Raw genomic sequence first — 24502 nt, 5'->3', positions numbered from 1 at the left:
CTGTAAGTAATCAGAAACACTAAATTTATTTCAGAAATGTTGGCTTTTCCATAAGAAAAACAGGACAGCAGAAGGACTCAAATTTTTAAGGATATTTGAGGCTGGTTTGCAAAAGAGTTCTTTAAGCACTTAAACTTCCCGGACTTAATTGTTTTTCTCCCATATGGCCTTTCAGTTTCATGAGTGAAATAGTGCACATTTTGAGGCTAACTGCTTGACATTAAACCATGGCTACTGGCATGATGTTGACTTGACTTGTAGGATATATAATTAATAGGTGGAAAACTTTTTGTCCCTATGGTCTAGAAAATTACTGTCTTTACTGTACGAATACAGCCTGACCTGAAAATGGCAGTGGTTAGTCACTGTTAATTGGATGACCTGTCTAGCATTAATGATGTACAAGCTATTCCTAGAAAACTGTGGAAGACCTTTGCTGACAATAACTGCAGAAGTGAATGGTGATATTCGCAATGTTTGCCAGGCACCAGAAAAACGCGACATTTTAAAGTACTTTTTGCCTCAATTGTTCATCAGGTTGAAATAAATGTACCACACATAGTCTAAGAGGGATGTAAAAGCCTTCGAAGAGCTATAATGATGAAATGGCTTAGGTTTCACCAGAATTATGAAGATATTTACAAACTTGACTGCTGCATTTCATTTTTCGTGTTATAATTCACTCATTCCTTATCACAAACCTCTGTATCTGAGCTGAAATTAGATGTAAACATTTATAAATACCATACATGGTTTGCAAGACATACTTTTACTACTGTGAATGGCAGGCTATGGCTTGTAAAGATATATAATCAGAAAACTAATAAAATTAATGAAAGAAGAATTTTAAATACTCAGACAATGTAAATGTTCCTTTGTGTTTATTTTATCTTAGACCCTGGGAATCCATGAAAACAATCTTACTTTTTTTCTGTGGGGGTCAAATAAATGAGAGAAGGCAGTTATTATTTCTTCAAGTTTTTTCTTCTTTAAAGGTACTTCCAGTTCTGCAATGGAAGAGGCGTTTTTCTAGTGTTTTGAAGACACTGTTCAAAGGTTCTTCATCAAATTGACACAGAATATTTAAATTTTAAAAAATTAAAAATTCTATGAGGCAATTGCAGTTATGGAACCTAACAAAGGGTGATTAAGGTCTGCATTAAATGGCTCATGAAGGATTAATGGGAAGAACAGCTCTTCCTCTAGCTAAGTAGCTTGCTGGCAACAGGTGACCCAGAGGCTGTTCTCTCCATGGGCTGGGCCTTTTTCCAGAGAAGGCTGGAACTTGTGGAGATGGCATGGCAGGACATATTCAATGACTAGATTAGGGAAACCATGAAGTGTGAAGGTTGAATGACCTCATTGCTGGTACCCTTGGCTTTTGAGGTCTCTGTTAGCCCATGCAATGGAGGAGCAGCAGCAGGTGGTTCTTTCTGGTGCAGTAGGGCACGTGGATTGCTGGCTGCATTGCACTGATGACATGAATGAGTTTTCCTAAGATTTTTGGACACAGTATGACATTCAGTACTTATATTAAGAAGAAACCCAGTATCCCTTTGGTTGCTGTGCCTAGAATTAAGAAAGTGGTAGGGCTGAGAGCTGACAGAGGTGTGGACAGGTGTGGACTAAGCATCCTTGTTCTCTGCAGCCAGAGGATGGATAGGAGATGGGTTTCTTTGTTTCAGAGACAGGGATAAGAAAATGTCCAAGGGAGATAAAATATTAATACAGAATTTACATTTTGAAGAAGGGTTGTTACTCGGCTTTCTGTTATATTTTCATTATCTTTTCATTCTTTTTACATTTGCTTTTAGATACTTCAACTAATCTTTAATTCTTGATTTGCTAGCAAAACTTAGGAGTTGTGCAGATACCTCAGTGCTAAGAGGATTCTTTAAAAATTGGTTTCATATTTTGTGTTATGAGTTGTGTAATTTTTCTTTATCACTCCAGAAACTTCCTTTCAGTGAAAATCACTCCCTTGTTTGTGGTGTTGAGAAGTATTGTTCTCCTGATCAAGCCCTCCGTGACATAACAATCGGTATATTTGACCTAAGGAAAATGGGGCTGACCTCTTCAATCACTTTTCATAGGAAACACTTTCTATATTTCCAGTGACTTGGTACCTCTTCTTGGTTTATTTATTTGGGATGGTCATTACTACTGAAGATACAAAGCTGTACTCTTAGCTCACTGTGGACCCTGTGTGACTGTTTCCATGGTCCCTTCTAAACACTGTTAATGATTGCCTGGGGGCAAGGCCAAGAAATACCTTATGGGAAATATATGTTTCTCTTCACTCCTTTGAACCAGGCCTGTAAAATTCAAGTGGGTGACAAAGGTGGGGGATTGATGCACAGGTCTGGGAATCAGAAGAAAATATTTCTCCTTTAGGCTTCCTTAGGTATGTCCTAGGGAAAGCACAGGTGCAAAATGCAGTTGTGTTCATATTTACAGGAGTAGCAATTTTTCCTGTTAGCTTGTGAAGCATTTTCCCTGTAAGTAGCAGGCCAGTGTATGTGCATGAGTATTCTGAGTACATGTGATGTGCAGTGCTGTGTATTTCATTATACAGTATCCATCTGTTTTCATGGGATCAGGTTGATTGCGTGGTCTGATTACTCTTGATGATTAAATCTCTTCCATTCCCTGGTATTAGCAGATAGAAAGAAACAGTAAATAGGATCTCAATGCCAAAAGAGGAAATGGAGGGGTTTAGTCACAGTAATGGCATTCTGTCTGTCAGATAAAGTGAAACTGTTACACTTAAATCAGGAAACTTTTAAATCTGTCTAGCAAAACATTTCAGAGATGCATCCATATTTATAAAACCAATTTAGCTGGAAGGAGAGGAAGCCATGGTATTAATAGCACTGTATGTGCTAGCATCTTATCATTGGATTAAGGTTAACAAGCACAGACTGAAGGATTGTAAGTAGATATGGCTGCATGCTTGATTAGCAATTACTTAGGTCTTGTTTGTGTAACATTTTTCCTGGCTTCAATTTTCCCCTTTAATAGTGTTAAAGGCTATCACAAAGTGTAGTTGGAGACTACCAAGAGCCTATAATTAACAGAATGTTTGATTAAAGCAGTTACAACAGAACTATATTCTAAAATGAAAAGCATACAGTAAAATGAGCTTCAGCACGGAAAATAGCATTTTAGTTCCAGGACATCCCTCTTGATCTTGTTTAGTTATTTACATGTACACTAAAACCTCTCTGGAATGAGAGCCCAAAATGTAGTCTTTTAAAAGGCAAATCCTTCACTGCTCCATAAGGCATATATTGGTGTAGTTTTAAAGTCCGTGGTCATAAGAATGAGACTATTTAGCATTTGGGAATATTGGATGGGTTTTTATACATAGGAAAAAAATGTATATATTTTTAATACATTTTATAATGTATAAAAATATAATATACAGTAGAGAATATCTATTGAATATATATTGCACATTTAATATGTGTATTGTGTGATTATGTAATATGTATAAAATTTACATTAAATATACACATATGCATTACATATAAATTATATATATGGAATATTTAAGAATATAGTTTACTCTGTTTATTAGAATGTTAAATAGAAATTGTTGATTTTATGAGTTAGGCTGTTGCACTTGGCCCGTAGAGTCTGAGCTGAATATCCAAAACACCTGCTGAGTAAGATTTTTCAGATCACTGTGATCTGCAGCTGTTCACTGCCTTTGCTTTCATGAAAGAATTGCAGTTTAATGCGTGTGTAGTAGAATAAGCTTAACCTAATCTTGGAGAGAAGAGTTAAGATAGGAAGCTCTGTTAATGTCAGTTTATATATTTTAAAGCTATGTAATCGAGACACACTTTTGTGGTATTGATGCATCAACTGCATTAGATCTTAACAGTAGTAATGTTAATGTCAGTGCTTAGCATTCATTTTGGCACACTGTGTTGTCCTCTGTTCTTCTCGCTCTGCCTTTGGCAAACAGCTGAATATTAATTAGCATTTGTTAAGCCAGAGTTTAGAAAAAGCCCTAAACCCCATTTTCTGGAGGAGATTTGAAGCTTCCTGGGGATACCATGCCCAGTTGTAATAGTCATACCCACATCTCAGGTGTGCTGTGTGATCCGGTCCATGGGTGATTTTTATATGTTGTTCTAAGACAAGCTCTTCCTTTTTCTTGCAGGAGAGCCAGAATTTAAATATGTTGGGAATATGCATGGGAATGAAGCTGTTGGAAGAGAGTTACTCATCTTCTTGGCGCAGTACTTGTGTAATGAATACCAGAAAGGAAATGATACTATTATCAACTTGATCCACAGCACACGTATCCATATCATGCCATCTCTGAACCCAGATGGCTTTGAGAAGGCAGCATCCCAGGTTTGTAAGGATGTGTGTATAAGAATAGCTATCAGTGTCTGTCATCTTTATCGTAATGGCTCTTGAACTTACAGTTTTACTGGTACATGGACTGCTGCGGGCAATTGTTGAATGGAACAACAAAACCATACTATTTCCTAATAGTACAGTAGGCTTGTTATGTTTAACAAGGAGGATTTTATGAAGTAACCTTCTCTCATGTGAATTTAAAATATAATTATGCTTATGTTTCATGTATATTCTTTCACTGATTGAAGTTCACTGATTGCTTCTTAAAGACGCAACTTCCTAAACTGGTAATAAATGATGTTTCAAAAGTTCTAGAAAAGTGAAAGTTTGTTTTCTTTAAGGATATTCCCTGCAAATACACTTTAAAAGTTATTCACATTCACCAGAGCTTGGTCCCAAAACAACAGGCATTATGAGCCATCTTATTAATATTAATAACTTTGATTCTTAATTTCATGCATGAAGTACTTTAATTAAGGTATTAGTCAAGAAAATTTAGTATGCATTTTAGGGTGATAACTCATTCAAGAAACATATAATATATTAATGCATAATTAGCAAATTGAAGTCAAATACTAACCCTGTTATACAGACTCTGGTGTGTATTTTGTTATAAACAAAAATAATAATTTCCTTGCTTACAAGGTATATTTATGTTTTAAATTAATATTGAAATGTTGAAAGTTATCAAGTTCTCTGTTTATGATTAAATAAGTCAAACCTTATTAAGGTCTTTATTAAACTGATTCTTATGAAGTCTTTAAAAATACGCACAGACTCTTTATATTCGGTGGTACATCTCCCTCTCGTGGCAGTGAAGCAGAAGCTGTTCTCAGATTGGTGTGGCATTTTGCTACTTTGAAATCTCCCTCTCTGTAGAGGTTCATAATATTACCTGAAACTTTAGCTCCTTAGCCAAAGTACACCTGCTTTTATATGGTGGCCTTAAAATTTAAATAAGATTTATAATAAGATTCAATTTGGTACTGCTGTTCTAATTTAGGATCTCTTGATCCTGTACACAGTGTGACAGTAGATTCAGTATACCCCAAGATTAAAACCAGTAACCAAACTTAACCTACATTAAAGAACACTGAAAGTTTACAGAGAGAAGCTAGGGAAAACTATGCATTCTGAAGGCATTTCCTTAATGAAATCCAAAACTTATTTATGGGAATCCGTTTAAAAAAATAATTTTTGAAAAATTCTCATGGCTACCATTTCAGTGAACAAAGCTGCCAGACACAATAGGATTCAAGTAAAGATTAAGGTCCTTCTTTACCCTGAAGTATTTAGAGGAACTTGAAACATTCCTTTGACTTCCAGAAAAGCCTACAGGTGCTGTGACTCTCACTACAATGAAATCTGTAGTTCACAGTCAGGGCATGAGGCAATAGGGAAAAGCCAAATCTTGACACCACTGGCACTGAAAAATCTGGTACTGCTGGTAATTTTACTTGTCCTTAGTCCAAGCGTGCCATAAGAGAATAAGCCCGTCCTGCAAGACCCTCAGTGAAATAGGGTTTGGGTTTGTCCCCACAGAGCTCTAGCAAGGAGCAGGGGTGATTGCTTCAGCTCTTGGTGCCCCAGGAGTTTTTTCTCCCACATGGGAAGCCCATGGGAGGCAAACATACCTATATAAAACTTGATGTGCAATCTCCTGAATCTACTCATCTCTCCTCTTTGTTTTCCCTTTCCTCATTTAGCCTGGTGAATTTAAAGACTGGTTTGTTGGTCGAAGCAATGCCCAAGGGATAGATCTAAACCGAAATTTTCCTGATCTTGATAGAATAGTTTACGTTAATGAGAAAGAAGGTGGCCCAAACAACCATCTTCTGAAAAACATGAAAAAAGCTGTGGACCAGAATCCCAAGGTAAGCAGGGGCTGAATGTCAGATCACTGATATGCCCATCTCTTTCCTTTTATGTAAGCAAACAGTAGCGACCCGTAAGAGCTCTGTGTATGGTCTTTATTGTTCATATTGTTCTGAATATTTGGTTCATTTTGTTAAATTTATCTATCTGGTGCTTCTTCAAATTTTTCCTCAAAATGGGTTGCTGTAGTAAATTCTTTTGATCCATCTTAATCCAATCCTTAGACAATTCCTCAGTCAAAAGATATTTTATAATTTTTATAGCCTTTTCTCTTGATTTTAAACTGATTTTCCAAATATTCTGCATTTTTACCATTGCCAGAAATTCACTTTTTTATTGTGCTTAATTATATTGCTAGCCAGATAGCTGCTCTCACATATAACACATGCATTTTTGTTAAGTTTAAGCCTTTAATATGCAGCTGCATATCTGGAGGGATTTTTATCTTCTTGTGTTTACCCCCAGAGGAAGTTCTAGAAAATCGATTGTTGTGACTGCAGTCCCGTAGGACTGTGGCCTTAATATCTGTGTTCTGTCTTCAAATTCAAAATATTAATGAAGTAATTTTACCTTCCATGCAGAGAAAAGACTGCACCAACATTTATTTTTAATTATTTTATTTTCCTTTGTTTAAAATTTGGTAGGCTTTTTTATCCATAATGGGAAGAAGTAAAAGATTGAGATTGCTTTTTTTTTTTTTGTAGTCTTATTCTGAGATAGCTGACACCAGTTTTTGACTTATATTAATCCACTTAATATAATTATAAATCTAATGTAAGGACTGATAAAATTTTGCTGAAGCCAGAATAAAATTGCTGTTCACTTAACTGTCTTGCACAGTGTATGTGGTAATAATTAAGCCCACGGTATTTAACTGAATGTTTCTACATTGGACTACCAATTTCTAACTGCTAGTAATGCTATTTTGTTGTAGCTTGCTCCTGAAACAAAAGGTGTCATTCACTGGATTATGGATATTCCCTTTGTGCTCTCTGCCAATCTTCATGGAGGAGACCTTGTTGCAAACTATCCTTATGATGAGACTCGGACTGGTATGTAAATAGAAGTTAACATGAAATAGTAGGAGATCGACATTTCATTCTATATTTATTTCACTACTAGCTAAGATCCACTTAGCTAGAAGTGAAATAAGTATAGCTAAGATCCACTTTATAAACCTTGCAAAGAAAACTATAAACCACTGCAAAACCATAGCAAAACTGAAAAAAAATTATAAATGCTATTTATAGGAATTGTATTGTAATGACTTATTTTATCATGCTAATCATGTGATTAAAGCTAGTCACTGTATGACCATATTTTCTAGTTTTGAAGATGATTGTTTCAGTAGATTCACCTGACAAAAATGATGTAATGCCTGAGGGAATCATAGTCCCCCAGATATATTAATCAAGTCAACTTAGCTCTTAAATTAGCTGTGGCTGTTTGTACCCTGTTTAAATGAACTGAGAAAGATGTGTCTAGGTTAAGGTTTCTTGCACCTGTGAAAAATGAATTTCTGAAAGCAGTAGTGTGCTGACAGAAACAACTATCACTGTTGCCATTTTCAGTATTGGTCCCTTAGCAAAAGGATCACATTGTGGCATAGAGGTAATCATAAACTATACAGCAATATTTGTATTTTTCTGATACTATGGGATGAAGACATGACTGAAGTTTCATGAAATTATATTGTTTGTGATTCTCTTCTCTCTGTTGACTATATCACAGTTTGATTGCAAATCCTTCTAATACCTGACTATAAAATTTTTTAGGGAGAAATCTATGTTTTTGAACTGTGTGTTCTTCTAAAAAACGCCTAAAGCCTAGAATAGCTTGCGGTGCATTTTTAAAGTAGTATTTTTTTCTAAATATTGAGTCTGTTGTGATTAGCCACCTTAATGATAGGGCGACAATTAATGAAGTAATGGGGAAATGTTAATGCTAAAACGATAATGCCATATTAACTTGTGATGCTGTAGAACATTTAACCTGCGTACATAGTGCTTTCATGCACAGTTGTGCTGTTCAGTGATTGTGTTGTGAGCCTAGTCACTATAAGTGCCTTTTTAATAATTCTTGTTCCTGGAATTTCCTCCCTAGGCAGTGCTCATGAGTACAGCTCCTGCCCTGATGATGCTATTTTTCAAAGCCTGGCTCGCAGTTATTCTTCTTTTAACCCTGCTATGTCTGATCCGAACAGACCACCGTGTCGTAAAAATGATGATGACAGCAGCTTTGTGGATGGAACAACTAATGGTGGTGCATGGTACAGTGTCCCAGGAGGTGAGCCCACCCACGGGGTCACTGGCTATTCTGAATTATGTTAGCCACAGCTTTTGGTCTGGTTGAGGCTAAATGAAAGGCCGATCGCTCACCACAGTACATCTAGAAAATCCGATAAAGCTACTGTGATAACTATTAAAATACTCCTTTTTATTGGTTTTTCTACAGTGTTTCTTCAGGCTCCAGGTCATTGCAAATTTAATAGTTCTACAGTGGGCGAGTCATAGCTCTGCTATCATGAAATATTAAGAGTTTTTCTGAGGAAGAGGGGTTAAGAAAATAGTGAAAAATCCCCTGACAAACCCTTAATAGAGCAGGCTGCTGATGGCTCATTTGAACCTCAATAACAAAGGCATCCAAGCTGAAGGAAATGGGGAAGTCTGGTTGCCTGATTTTGCAGTGTTATAGAAAATGGAAGTTTGGCCTTGGATTTTAATGGGAACAAAACCAGCCGTGAAGATACTTGCATTTGCCTCTCCATACTTTGTGGCTTGGTTAGTGCCTGATTCCTGCCCAGGTGCTGTTTCCCTAGACTTTGTTAGAGCCTTCTGTGCTAAGAGGAGCAGCAGAGCTACTATGGGCATGTCCAGACTAATTTTCCAGAAGTCCAGAAGAGTAGTCTAAAATGAGACATTTAATTCAAATGAGACATTTCATTCCTTTCTATTAAAAATTTTGATATCTTTGTAAACTGAGCCAAACAGGTTTTAGGATAGTTAAATCTTAAAGAGTTCTGCCTCTGCTAAACTTGGAATGAAAACTGAGCTGAAGATTTCTGAGCCAGCATGTATTAGAGTGATTTGCCTGTGCTTTGGCTTTGTTGATTTATGCTGGATAACTTTGAAAACACACATACTGTTTTATGCTTTGCTGTTCTCTTGATATTCAATTATAATCTCTGAATGAATTTAAAATTTTTACCTGAAGTGAATAGGAATTTCTCAAAGCATTAGACAGCCTAAGTAGTAGCCTAACTCTTCTTCTCTTACAGTAAAGGCAGTACTTAAAGAAGAAAATATTTAAGCTCCTACGAAGAAATTAGAAACAGAACAATGACTGGTAGTGCTCACACAGCCAGGGACTGAGTGTGAAGTAAAATGCTGACATTTCTGAATGCAACTAAAACCCCAGAATATCTCTTTGCATGAGGCTTTTCAGACTTTGAATTGGAACCATTAAAACACCCTTGAAAACTGAAGTTTGCAAAAGCTGAAAAAAAAAAATAAAATTGAAAAGTTTAGAAGTTAAAATTTAATTTAGTTAAAATTTATCTTAATGCAATATTAAATATTAGGCATTAAAATGTGGATATATTTAATTTCAGCTTCTTCTTCCTTAAGAAAATGCTATGAAAAGTAGTTTTTCCATTGTTTTGATGAAATGCTTTGATTCTGATTAAACACCATATGGCAAAGACACATTTTGCCATTGGAAAAAGTTTTTGGAAAGTTTGATTTCCTCTTTTTGGATCTTGTTTTAATTAGACCGCCATATCCCTAAGCGAGGCCTTTCTTTTTCTCATATTTGTGTAGATATTAAAAGGCAGGAATCCTATTGCTAAGCAGGATCTATCATCCTAATATGTTGCAGATAATAAAAAATAGAAAGACAACAATAAACTTAGGACCATACAGATTGAATCTGTGATTGGTTTGGGATTTTTTTTCAAGTGTATAAATCAGTTGGCAAGATGTGACTTTTGAACAAAACCTCTGTGGTAGTGTTTGCTGAATAAAAAAGTAAATATAATTCAGTGATAATAGTTCTGCTCTTTCTATGTCTAGTGCAAAGGAAAATAACTAAGCACTGCTCAGTTCAAGTGAAAATTTTCTGGGAAGTTTTAATACGAAAAGTTCTGTCTGAAAACCAAAATGTGGCAATTAAGTTATTGATGGTATCAGTGATCTTTTGCTGTCCATATGGTAATGAACTCAAAGTTAGCAGCAGCATAAACTGTTAAAAAGCCATTTATGTTGCTTTTGGGAAAGTATTCCACTGTATATCCTTACCAGAGTTAGGAGTATATCAAAAATAACTCTGAAGGCCTTGTCTCCATCCAACAGGAGCATCTGTTTCTGTTGGAGCTAAGGTGGTGCTTCTCTACCTTTGCACCCTTGGACTCCTTTGGGCTTTTTTCCCCTAATTTCCCCTTTACCCTTCCTTTATCACTCTTCTACTAAAGATTCCTTTCTGCAGCAAGCACAGCCCTAGTATCCACTCCTGCCCATTTTCTGTCTCTATTCCTGATCATCTCCTAGATGATGCCTTTGACAGTAGGAAAGGATGATTTCTCATTCTAATTAATTACTATAGGTGCTGTTGCCCTATAGAGCTTATTATGGTGCCCCAGTTGTGCAACATCAATTCTTTGCCCATATAATTGATCCTCAGGGCCTTGTACCTTCTGTAAAAGACAAGTGGGCCAGCAGCCATCTTCACTGGTTCTTCAGTCTGCAGGGGTGGTGTACGGATGGCTCTCATGGGACTGTGGGTTGCTTTTCATGGCTTTCTGAATACCTGGGTTCTTTCAGTTGGAAGGCTGAACATCTGTGGCAGAGACATCTGGTAATAGTCCTTGTCTCTAACTGGAAGTAAAGAGGTGTGGGTTTTCTGGGTTTTTTTCCTACTTTTATTGGGGTTGCGACTGAAGGCATTTGGGATGATAGTTTGCATTTAGACTCAGGTGTTTATTGTTTCTTACTAATGTTACAGCCTCACAGCTGTGACTTTTGTAGTCTTTATTAGTAAGGTACAAAATGGTTAACTGTTTTGTGTTATAAGGTGTTTTAAGACTGAACTATCTAATTAAGAAATGACACCTAAATTATTTTCCTTTTAAACTCAATAACTGATCACAAGAAGCTTGTAATGTGGTCTTTATTGTCTAATTACAAAATACTAATTAAACTTATGAAGAAGAAGGAAAAAGAATGTAAAAAAGAACAACTTGTTTTCATTCTAAAACTTGTATTTTGCTTCATGTTTATTACTCTATTCTAAAACTCTTAAGTTTTCTGCCTTGTGATATTACACATTTCTAACCAACTATACACTCATAATCCTAGTGCTATCAATCAATTTTGGAAGTCTTCTCTACAGGTCAAACGCAGTGTTCTCTTGTGAGTCTATGCCTTTCAGCACAGAAAGTTTAAAATTCTCAGCATCTAGGGTTCTGGCAAGGAGGAACCCTCCATTGCATTCCTGCTCTGTCCTTCCCTTTCATCTGATGTCAGGATTTCCTCACCAGCCTCATGCAAGGTGGCAGTTCCCCTTTCTGGCTTTTTGGGTGGAGAGAGGGGATGTTGTAGAGGAATATTTGACTTTTTCTTCTCTCTCTTAATTACACTTTCTGTGAGGTTTTTCTCAGCATTACTGTTTGGTAGTTTCTTCCTTCTGTAGAGCAGGGATACAGAGAAAAATTCCACCCAAGAGCACCTTTGTGCCAAATCTGAGGCCATGATGCTGTTACTCTTGTAGTAGTTGTCATCTCTAATCAGTTGATCCATGTAGGTTTTTCAGACAGCAAGCAAAGGCAAAGACATCATTCTTCTTTGTTCAAGATTGCCTCTTTTAGTTATCAGACTCTGGGAGAAACAAGTTTGTACACAACAACCAGGTTGTTTTTAACTGAGGCCTTCTCTCTGTTAGCATGGAATTAATGATTTCACTCATGCACAAGAAAGAAAAAATAAATTTGCACAAACAGTTTAATTTTTGGCATTTCCTTAGCTGCTGACTGTATAACTTTTCAACACCCTTAATGACTTTTTAATATGCCTTTTGTGTGAAGTACCTATCTGGAACCATAAATGAGAAGAACAGATAGTAATAAATTACTACCTAGCCACATGCCTGTTCTGCTTTTTCTGTCATGACAGAGTCACCTGAGTCTAATCAGATTCATGTCATTACAAAAATAGTTTTTCAAAGTAGCTTACTTTGCTGTACTATTAGGCTATTGTTTAAGTGTCTTTTTTTAAATTTTCAAATACTCTCAGATCACCCTTGGCACTCAACTAATTCCTGACTTGGATTATGAGTTTTGGAAGCAGTGTTAGGGTTTTTTTAGGATTTTACAGAAGACTAACGTAGGAGGCATTAATGTTCTTCCATTCAAGTACATCCTGTCCAGCTAAAGGTTACTGTCTTTTCTATGTGAAGAAGCTGAGCTAAGTTAGTGCTGTAGCTTGCAGTTCAAAGTCTTAAGTAATTCTGATGCCTGGATTCCAGGAGCACACCCTGCATTCCAATTCATTTATGAAGCTTGATGTTCCTTTATTAAAACCTGAAGAAATTAGTTTTTTTCCCGTATTCCAAGCTTACTTTTGTAAGCAGTAACATAAAGACACTATAGTCCCTCAATCACTGGAGTAGTGCAACAAAGAAGTTTTTGTGTTCTTAGTTTCAAAGTCCTACTCATGGTCAGCAATAAAGGTCATTCATTGCTGAATCTCAGTTATATCTGAGGTATCTAAGCCTTTCGGAACTTCAGAGGACATTCCTGTTAAAGTGTGAGAAAGTCAGTGCTACACTGTCACAGGGAGGGGCTTTGGGAGCGTGATGATGTGCATGCATGGGATACATGCCGTGGATAGGGCATTTTGAGGACTTGACCAGGGGCAGCAAAGTTGCTGCAATATTCGATAAATCTTTAGAAACATTTTGGTCTTTTGTGCATTGCACCTAATCACCATTGTGAACAGCGAGGTCGAGAGTGCACAGCCCGATGCACTCCTGATTGCATATGTGGTAGGCCATAGTTTAGATCTTGGCCAGCTTCATCCCATTCTCTGTCCCAGACATAAAAGATGAATTTTTTCAGGAGCAACACATGGCCAGGACAAGGCCTGACCCTGGGAAACAAACTATAGGGTATGGATATTGTGCAGAAAACTGGAAAATATATTGCTTCTTTTTTCTGTTCTTGAGAAACTAGGGCATCCCTGAGTAATACTGTGGGAGGAAAGTGAAATTTTCTGACAATTGGAACAGTAATAGTCAAGAATTACTGTCACTAGAGTAAAATTACATTGTGCCCTTTGGCTCCCTGTTCTCCTCTTCATGCATTCTTTCTTTCTATTAGAAGTACAAAAATCAACAAAAACATTATCTGGTGTCCACAACAGATGTATCATAGTCAGCATCACTGTTAGGATTTTACTCATGACTCCACTGCTCTCTTGCTGTGTATTGCTAAATGGTCCATCTAAGAGTTCTGCCTGCTGGAAAACCAGAGCCATCCCTCCCAGGAGCCTTTGCCGTCTGTGTCCTCATTGTTCTAAAGAAAAAAAAAAAAAAAGGTGTTAAAAATAAAAAGGTTCTTATAGCAATCAGAAAAATCCCTGTGCCTGTCAGTAACTGGGAGTCTTAGTCTTGTTGCCTGGTCTCTCTGGGATGTGACACCAGCTCTCTGGGCAGCTATGGACCCATGAACAGCACTGGTGCTTGGTAAAGAGACTGCCTCAGGTATCATGCGTAGCTTGCAAAGGGAACACAGAGCTGCATGAATTAGCTGTCCTAGAAACCCTTCCAAATCCCTCAGTGACCTCCATGGGGCTGCTCAAAAAGCTTGATGGATGCTTTCTTTTCAGGCCTCCATTTGAGAATCCACTGACTCTGTTAACTAGATAGACTGGGGAGGTGAAGGATGGTCCTACATCAGCTTCTACAAAACAGATGTTTATAACCCTCCTGGGGACAGCCACTGTCCCTCTCCAGTTAGCTGATCCACTTACAAAACTGGAAACCTCCTTCGATTTTGGTTGACCAGTTTAAGCAAATAGCCAATACACCCATGTAGTAAGAGGTGGGGCTCAGAAATGTAAAATAATGAATATTCACCATCAAGTTTTTATTCTTAGTGATGATGCCACTGTGCTACTTATGTTTTAAAATTTCAATTATTAAAGTTGCATTTGTAGTGGTGTTTCTCCTCTCTTTCAAAGGTTATCAAATATTGATTTTGCAGAGGCATTGAGTTGAAGAAACCCATCCCATAGAAATAATTTCATAAAAATAAATTTTATAGGAAGTTTTACTTTGTATTTTTTTGGTGGAGAATATTTCAAATCTATGCAGAAAATCTTGATAATGAAATGTTTTCCATGTAAAATGTTAATAACGTGAAACATATTTTCAGAAAAAAACCTCAACACATTTTTTGACCCATCTTTATAAATGTCTTTTTCAATGTCACTTTATGATGTTTAATTTGTCTTATAATTAATTGTAATTCTTCTTGGCTTACAAGGTGAACATCTTTTTTGGTTGTCCTTTTAATATGGAAATATTTTAGCAATCATCTAAAATAATTTTATTTTCCAAAGAGGAAAAATATAATTTATATATCAGCAATCCAAAAATGCATGAGCTAAAAGTAAACAGGTCACACACAGCATCAAGTAGAAGTATACAGCCTATTTATCAAGGCTTTTCTAAACCTTCCCTGGGAAGAAAATATATTTTGGAATTATTTGTCCTATTGGTTTCTCTTTTTTAAAGCATCTGAATTCAAAATTAAGAAGATGAAGTGGAGCTGCATAAATTGTATTTATAACTGTTCTTTTCTTAATAGTCCCAACATTTCATGTGTCCCCCGTTATTTACTTCAGAATATGCCAAATGCATCACTGCCTCTTTTCTGGCATTGCAGGAATGCAGGATTTCAATTACCTCAGCAGCAACTGCTTTGAAATCACAGTGGAGCTTAGCTGTGAAAAATTCCCACCTGAAGAAACTCTGAAGGGCTACTGGGAGGACAACAAGAACTCTCTTATAAATTACATTGAGCAGGTAACAGAGAAGAGGATGGCAAAACCAGTTATTGTGCATAAACCTTCTAAACTTTGTGCTTTGTGAACATCTAATTCAAAATATCATATTAATCTAGATGTTGCTTTAATTCTTATTTGTGTCTGTGGTGGTAAATCCTGTGTGACATTTCTAAATAAGTGGAAGAAGAGTGGAAAAGAAGGATAAATTTACAGTATAGAATCCTTCTCAACCTACTTAAGCTGTTGCAGACATTTAATTTAAATTATTTGTGTTGGGTTCCTCAATGAAAAAATATACAAATCTCCATAGTCTATGACTGACTCCCCCAGTGCTGGTGTGTGGGCTCAGAGAGATGAATTGACCTTTGCAGATATTCCAATGTATGTGCAGATGTGGGATGAATGTACAGGAACCTGGGCAGCTGGATTAGACCACAGAGAATTTCTAAAACCTGAATATTGCAGTTAAAAGTTAAAAATAAATCTGATATCATTAGTGGTTGCACACCTGAGATCATGAAATGAGAAACACACTTTGTTAGCAGAGCCCATCAATTAATACATTTATTTATTTAAGGACTTAATTATGCAGAAATGCTTCAGTTACCCAGAAATCTGAAATATTTTAATATTTGAAGTGTTATAATCTTGTGTTAAAACATGATCTGTAGGCTGAGGAAAAAGCTGTACTTGTTCTGCAGGTTTTTACCCATTCTTTATGGAATCCATCTCAAATTGTTAAGCTCCGCTGCACAGGGGTTAATTTTCTCTGACTCATGGAAAGCTATGTTGTCACTGCATTTTCAAAATTACTCATGTATAAAATAGTATTTTGCCAACTTCCTTTGCTCCTGCAGAGCTACTGGCTTTATCCTTGAAGTTCAGATGGTCTGTTTGGCATTGGATTTTATCTTCTTGCAGGATAAGATGACCAGGTCTATGCTCCAGCTCCCCTGGGAGTGCTGAGGACAGTGCAATTATGTAATTGCTGCTTTTCTAAGGCTTCTCCCACAGTGTATATTAGAGGAATCTGAACTAAACTATAGCAGCTGAATACACCATGTAGATTCATAAAGGGGAACGTCAGTATCTCAAAATAAAACTCGGGATCCACAAGCCTTTTCAAAGGAATCTGGGAGAAGCCTGAACTCTACAGTACTTTGCTGCTTTGTGTCAGGCTCACAGTGAGGGGCATCTCCACAGAGGGTCCCAACATCCCCTCGTCCCCAGCACCAGGAGTTCCTATTTCAGGACATGGAGAGGCAGTAGATCCTATGGAGAGGCAGTAGATCCTGTCTCTTGCTTCTGAGGAGTTTGCTTTCAGACTGTGCTTAAGATACCCTGGCAGGACTGGTCTCTCTGCACACTGAGATCATATCAGTGTTTTAATTTCATATACAGTGGGAGCAGACAGTTAAGGTGCTGGGACTGTTACCTGGAGCATGAAGGAGCAAGGACATGACCCACTACTGCCCTTCTCCCACAGGCCAGGAGGGATGATTGTGACTCTCTGTGGTCCCAGCTCACAGGAATGGATATTTGAGGTGCACTATAGAAAGCTCAAGCATCTCACAGAGGGACTGCCCACTGAAGTCCAAGTGACTGCATTTACTTTGCTAATGCTTCACCTTTAAGAAATGATCTCATTAGCTCTACATTCTTACAGTTGATGAAACTTTAAAGAAAAGGTTTCTGTAGGCTGTTCTTTCAGAGCTTTTCTGTGCATTCATTAATCCCCAATATGACAAAGATTTGCAAGTGAATGTTTACAGGTGTTATGAGTTGCTGTGTATTTCTGAGAATTACTTGCATTGAAGAGATATATTATTATAACTACCTGGTGAATTATTTTCCTCTTCATTCCCTGCTCCATTATGATATTTAGTATTTATCATTGATAGTAGTCAACCTGTAAACTGTGGGGTTCATAGCATGCTTTGTTAGATATATCAATAGATATTCCATTGCCAAAAAATACCATATTTTTTAAGAATTCTTTATTTACCATTTGTTGGTGACCTTATTTATTTTAGATTCATCGAGGAGTGAAGGGATTTGTTAAAGATCTTCAGGGCAATCCAATAGCAAATGCTACAATTTCTGTGGAGGGAATAAGCCATGATGTTACATCAGGTGAGTGTGGTACCTCTGCAGTGCTTCTCCTTGGCTTGGCTTGGCAACCTGCAGCCATTTCACATCCTTTTACCTGCAGTTTTAAGGGAGCAAAACCTTGAAAACAGGATGGTGCTTTGTACTTCAAGAAGTTTGTTGCCCTCAGGATTTCACAAATCATTCACTTGTATTTTACTCTCAGAGTAGCTGAGATTGTTTTTTTTACTTCATGGGTCTCTGATTTGGGTGACTCTTGGTTATTAATGTTCTAGTCTGTCTTCTGATTTTTGAAGTAAATAGTGTTTCACAGTTTTGAAAGGATTTAAAGCCATGTCAACAGTGCTGCTTTCAGTTTGAAGGCTAAATTTTAGTCCAAAAGTGTTATATTTTTCATAATGCAGTCATAACTTTTGGTACGTAAATTCTTGACAGATTTCCAATTTACATAACTTCCTTCAGCAGAGATAAATTCTCTGCTGTTTACAATTATGTGATGTTTTGTCAGAAGGGTGATTCTAAAAGATGAAAGCATTATGTTGGTTGGTGTTGACAGAAAATGACATGTCACTTCTTCAGTGATGATGTGCTTTGTTCTAGGAATGAGTTCAGAAGGTAGCTTGCACAGTGTGCCAACTTTCAGCCTTCCCTATACACCTATCCTCTCCTATCCTGAACAACATTTTTTTTGCAAAAGATAGATAGCAATTAGAAAAACAATAAGTAAATGTCACTGCTTTATGCATGAGCTTATTTTATGGTGATCTTCTTGATGATATGTCTCACTATACTATCACAGAAATGCAGAATATTATGGAACAGGACTGGTAGACTATTCAGTCACCTCTGATTTGTATTTGCACATCACCTGCAAAGAGACTGCCAGCACTTCTTCCAAGCAGGAGAACAGTCTGTGAAAACATTAGTTACCTTCTGTCACAGTAAACAAGGAGGCAAAGTGTATAGAGACTGGAAATAAATTTTCAGGCATAATAAAAAGGGAATAAACTGTGCAAAAAGGTATTTGAGAGAGAGGAGCTCATGCTTCTATGATACAAAAGTTGCATCTAATAATAAATCTTTTCACATCATTGTGTGTATGTATAAGACTAAAAGTCATGTATTGTCAAAACAGGAATGAAAACAAATACTTGAATAGTAGCACAGTCAGAATGAGGGAGAAATATTATTTGGCTTTTCTCCTGCTTCTTTATTCAAGAGTTGAAATTCTGCTTTGTTCCAGTGGCAGAAATTAAAATAAATCATTGCTATAGTTCTACAGCATTATATTTTTTTCCATTTTGTTTTATGAAGAGAAAAATCTGGGAACAACTGGACTAACTACTGACATTTTTTTGACCTTGCAAATAGCAGATATTTAAGTAATTTTTCCCTTCGTACACTGTGTAGCTGCAGATGTGGTGAAAAAGCATTTAAGGAAGTAGTACAAAGAGCATGGCCAAATCTTCTAAATGGAACTGTTAGCTGAACTTTAGAATAGCTCTGCAATGCTTTCTGGAGGTAGAGATAATCAAAGTATTAGTCTGTGATAAATTAGATAATTTACTACTGCTTGTGCAGGGAAATCTGAGTCTTTGTGAAAATACATCATTTCTAAAGAAGATGATGATTAATTTTGATTCTGGAAAAGATAATCTGTAGTAACAGTGTAGTAGTAGCCTATCTTTGACCCGAGTGGATCAAGCTTCCATTTCTGTATTTCTCTGAACCAAAGAAAAAACTCTTGACAATGCCTGGATACTGAAATATGTAGGTAATGATGCTTCAAGGGTGATACACATGCAATATTCTAGGAAATTATGATTTATAGCTTTTTCTGAAAGATGAGAAAGATAGTCCCACTTATTTAAATTTTATGAGAATAACATTTATTTACACTTGGATTATCAGAATACTGAGGATTAAAAATCCATATCACATTGCAAACAGAATCTCTGACACTTATCAGGGACTTTACATTGGCTGGGGGGTGCTTCTAAAGTGGAATAATGTCCCATATTGTCCTTTTCTTCCGTGTTGTGGAGAGCCTTCAGCCTCAACAGGCATAAACTTTCATGGGGGTTCCAGCACAACTTCAAAATACAAATTGCTTTTGATTACATGAAAGGAAGCATATATATATATTTATATATATATATATATATATATATACATATATATATATATATATATATATGTGTATATATATATATACATATATATATATATACATATATATATATATAGATATAGATATAGATATAGCTTTTACTGGAAAAAAGAAGAAAGACTCCTTTCAGGCAGTCAAAAAGAAAGCACTGACAGGAATATAAAAGACTGACATATAAGCCTTTCTTCTCAGCTGTGCAATTAGTCTTACACATATTTATTTGGGTCCTTTTCTCCTTCTTTTCAGCCAAGGATGGTGATTACTGGAGATTGCTTGTGCCTGGAAATTACAAAGTTACTGCCTCAGCACCAGGCTATCTAGCAATAACTAAAAAAGTGGCTGTGCCCTTCAGCCCTGCTGTTGTGGTAAGTGCTCACCACTTGTGTTAGTTTATCATCTGTTATACATTTAAAAGGTCCCTTTTTCCTTTGCAGTATAAACATAAGCAGGAGGTGATTTTTCAGAATATTCCAGAACATGTTGATTTAGAAAGTCTGGAAATTGCTCTTCCAGCACTTGATGCACCATCCACTGAGAGTAATGTCCCTGTAAACTCATTTAATCTCTTGGCATTCTTATTTATAATAAAAAGACACAGAGAAGGGTAATATTGAAATAACATGTTATTAGCACATGTCTGAATAGCCAATCAGAATATCTTTTAATAGCACAACATAAGAAGTAAGGGCTGTTGAGGTTTTGATTGAGACACATGTGTATTTAATTTGTCAGATGAGTACCTGTCTAGGTTAAACCCAGTGGCCAGCTCTCTGCAGAAGGGTAGCAATGGGCCACTGCTTTGCATTGATATATTGATTAATAAGACCTAGACTGCATCTAAGGTTTCAAAAGCATTTTTAATTCACTTTCTGAACAGATGTGGAGGTATTTAAAACAAATGCCATTTCACTAGTGTGAATCACATGTTAAGATATACTAAAGGAAGAAGTTTTTTACAGAAAGGGTGATAAAGTACTGGAATGGTCTGCCCAGGGATGTGTTGGAGTCACCATCCCTGGATGTGTTTAAGAAAAGACTGGATGTGGCACTCAGTGCCATGGTTTAGTTGAAGAGTTAGGACATGGGTTGGACTCAATGATCTTTAAGGTCTCTTCCAACCTAGTCATTCTGTGAAACTAGCACATTCTATCTACATTAATGAGCCATGTGTTAGGAAAAGCTCTTTGGATCTTTTTGATGGCTTAAAATTGAATGCATGTTTTAATATGCTGGGGGTCTGCAGTGCTAGGTGTTAGCTGAGATTAGCTCAGCTGGTTAGAGAATGGAGCTCATAAGAGTTGGACTTGATGACCCTCGTGGGTCCCATCCAACTCAGAATATTCTGTGATCTGTGTTGGCAATATGCTGATGATACCTTTTATAATGTGCTATATGATTTATATGGCTGGCTATTACTCAGTTTTAATTTCATTGGCCCATGCTTTCTGAAACTTTTAGTCAAATATGAGTGGACAGATGTCTGGTTCTTTAGGAAATTCTGATCACCTGTGTGTATTTTTAGACAAGTTACTGTGCAGATATACTAGTATTGTACATACTTAAATCAGCTCTGAGACACTTACGAATAAACCCAGCCTGAACCAGAAGGTACCTCTCTAAGCTCTATGATTGAGTTAAGCATCTTCTTTCAATACATGACTCTTAAAAGCCTAACTATTCTCTATCTGTAAGTCTTATTGAGGTTTTTGATTGTTTCTCTTAATCAGGTTGATTTTGAACTGGAGTCATTGTCTGAAAGGAAAGAAGAGGAAAAAGAAGAGTTGATGGAATGGTGGAAGATGATGTCAGAGACATTAAATTTTTAAATAAGGATTTTGGCTTTACAACTTTTAATCTATTATATGTTGACTTAGTATAATGTACTGTGGAAACTCCCTATATTCTAGATTTTGTGCACTTCACAATAATTAACTTTGAATTTTTCAGTCATCTTTTGATTAATATGATTACAAATAACTACTAGCCTCCTAGGTAGATAAATAAGTTATTAATTTTCTTTCCTATTGTTATAGAAAATTTACTCTTCTATAAAAATCAGAAAAAAATGAATGAATATGCAGCCTATATGACAGTAAAATCTGTTGTGTATTATTTGAAAGTTCAGAATATGTAGGTTAACACTTGATTTTAAAAAAGAAATATGCTGTAGTCGATTACTGATATTGCCAGAAATATTTGACAGTGCATAGTAGTAGACAGTGCTCTTTACTGAGTTCTATAATGGATGTTATTGAAAAGATTTATAATAACAGTGTGTGGTGAAATAATGTTTTACAAGGATTAAAATTCAGTATAACACTTTGGATGTCTCTGGTGTTGGAGCTATTTAAATATGTAAGAAACACAAACTGACTTCATTTTAGTAACCAGAAGGAATCTGCATAAGCTCTTTAATAAAAGATGGCATAGAATGAATTCAGGAAAAAGCAGAGCTTTCTTCCTTGAAGAGGTGATGATGTTTCAAGATCAAGTTTTAATTATTTCTCATTACTTGTTAAACAAATTAGAAATTCTGAGTGGAAGAAGAAGAGTTAGTGCATTTCATTTTTATGCTGCTTGTGTTTGTTTTTCAACAAGAAAAAAATCATTTCAGGTGAAGTCTGTTTTAATTAAATAATTACTTTTTCAACAATCTTTACTTGTATCAGTGATGTCTAGATAATCAGTTAAAAGTTAGTCTTTTCACTGAATGCTATCAAAGTATTACAGTTTAGACAATGAACTGGAAATCTACTGAGATTGTATTTTTAGTGTTGCAAGTCATGAATGGATTTATTTCAAGCTCTGTTTCTGCTGCTGGCTAGTCTTATCTAAAACTAGAAACAAGACAGATAAGTGAAACTTTTTTCTGTGTGATGAAATTTTCAGAAAATTGTTGAAGGTGATACAAAAGGAACTTTGGTTTAAAAAACAGTTCTTTTTTGTCCCTTTTTGTTTTTTTGTACTTTAATTAACATGCTATAGTATTTTGGCCAAGATGAGTGAAATTTGCAGAGCCAGAGAATACACATGGACCATAGTAGGTGCAAGTTTGGTATAATTCTTCGGAAGTGACTCCTGGTATGCTACTTGAGATAAGCTAAGCATTTCATCTGTTTGAAAGCTTACATATATTGCTAGTCTATTTTAATTCAAGATCAGATATTTGATATAGATTTCCTTCCTCTGTTTCTTTAATACCAGACTCTGTGTTTTGATTAGCATATTATTTTAGCTGATGCTCGTTCAGAACCAATCAAGAGTGGATTATCACACTCCTGCTGTAAGTGGAAAATCACATATTCAGGGATAGGATCCAAATTTACCTCCTTTGGGTATTTAAAAATTTACTGCAAATACTGTTTTTTGATAATTTTAAATTCTTTAATAAAAATAGCACTTGATCCTTTTAAGGAACAGTTTAAGGTTTGACATACAATGGTAAACTGAATAGCAATAAAAAAGCATAAACTTTCTCTCTCTGATGAAGAGTTTGTGATGTAACCTGAAGCTCATTGGGGCTGTAGATGTTTGACTCCAAATTTCAGAGGAAATTTACTTAATATAAGTCATTATATAGTGATGAGCTTTGAATCTCCACTGTAATGAAAAACCCAAGTGGCAAATAAAGAATTTTATCTGAATGTGTCTTAATAACACCTTGTGGCTAGCTGTGCACAAGAGCATGCATAAAGGATGCCTGGTTCCACCAAATTGGGTGTCAATGACAATTTGAAAGGCCAAGATGTGGCACAGAACACATTCTGTGTCTGTGAGTAATGATCTTGTTTTTAATTGAACCAGGTCAAGTTGAAGTAAATGATATAAAAATTAATTATAACAAGATGTTGCTGTCACATGGGCAAATGGCTACAGGAGTGTAAACGAATGTAATAAGGCAAGTGTATATTTGTACAGAACACCCTGGTCTGCCTCTTCCAAACCTAAGAATTTCAATCCAAATGACACTTCTTCATGGTACGATGCCTGTCATGCATCCAGTCTTCCTGTGGCATAGTTAGTGCAAACATTACATCAAGTGATCTCATAACAGGTTTCTAATCCACACTGTGTGATGTGTGTGAGATCTGGTCTACTGTTTCATACATTTGCAATTAAATGTGGTGTCCCTTAAGTGATCTGTTTGTTGTGCTCTAGATGACTGCTTGCTATTACTGTGTTGAGAAAAGGTTAAAGTGATTAAATGTTACAGCACCAGAACCACTGCCACTGTTCTTGCTCTAGGTAAACATCCTTAAGAACAGCGTAGCCAGGAATCTCAATAAATAAATTCATTATGTAGCTTGCTGAGCTGAGCTGTGTTGTAGGACTGTGTATGTTTAATGGAAGATTAAAGTGTTATGTGATGCTGAGCTTTTGGTTAAAAAGGCACATGCTGTACTATTGTACAATAAATCTGCAGTTTTATTTAAAATGTAAAATGTGTGAGTAATTTGCAGGTTCAAAATTTGACCTCTTTGGCCATGCATGTCTGCAAAATATGCCATAAACATCCTCAGTGAATGTGTATGACAATTGATTTGCTATTTGAACACAGAAAGGATAATAGGATTATTGCTGATATCTCATTGAGATCCATCCACAACCCATTAACTTTGCACCAGAACATCCTCCTTTTGGAGTATACAGCCTTCTGAGCACTGCTTCCCTGGAGACTTTCAAGTCAAGTAAGGGACATTAATGAGATGCTCTGCTTCCATGCAGGGTTCATGTGGACAGGGCATACACTTCTGTGTGTCTGTCTTACAGTATTTACAAATCTTTTTCTATATTGATCCTTAGGATTAAAAAGCACATTGTTCAGTGTGTTTGCAAATCTGTGGTGCTACACATTCCTTATAAATGCAGGGGTCAGGATTATAGAAAACAGAGGTCGGTCAAATAAAATCAC

At 36.3% G+C, this 24502-nt stretch overlaps 1 protein-coding gene across 2 annotated transcripts in view; it reads left to right on the top strand.

Moving 5' to 3' along the window:
* The window catches only part of CPE (carboxypeptidase E), a 55807-nt gene extending 31775 nt beyond the window's left edge, over window positions 1-24032 (top strand). For both annotated transcript variants that reach the window (XM_031504723.3, XM_085578006.1), the window contains exons 2-9: window positions 4172-4368; window positions 6084-6251; window positions 7187-7304; window positions 8356-8538; window positions 15191-15330; window positions 17345-17444; window positions 19837-19955; window positions 21318-24032. In XM_031504723.3, coding sequence (XP_031360583.1) covers window positions 4172-4368; window positions 6084-6251; window positions 7187-7304; window positions 8356-8538; window positions 15191-15330; window positions 17345-17444; window positions 19837-19955; window positions 21318-21416 — 1124 coding nt within the window. In that variant the 3' untranslated portion in view covers window positions 21417-24032. The remainder of the gene's footprint in view (window positions 1-4171; window positions 4369-6083; window positions 6252-7186; window positions 7305-8355; window positions 8539-15190; window positions 15331-17344; window positions 17445-19836; window positions 19956-21317) is intronic.
* Window positions 24033-24502: the final 470 nt, after the last annotated feature.

Source organism: Lonchura striata, chromosome 4 (genome assembly GCF_050655825.1).
Source record: "Lonchura striata isolate lonStrDom1 chromosome 4, ASM5065582v1, whole genome shotgun sequence".
NCBI classification, from domain to species: Eukaryota; Metazoa; Chordata; class Aves; order Passeriformes; family Estrildidae; genus Lonchura; species Lonchura striata.
The sequence above is the reverse complement of the archived record's forward strand: the minus strand, read 5'-3'. Positions and strand labels throughout refer to the sequence as shown.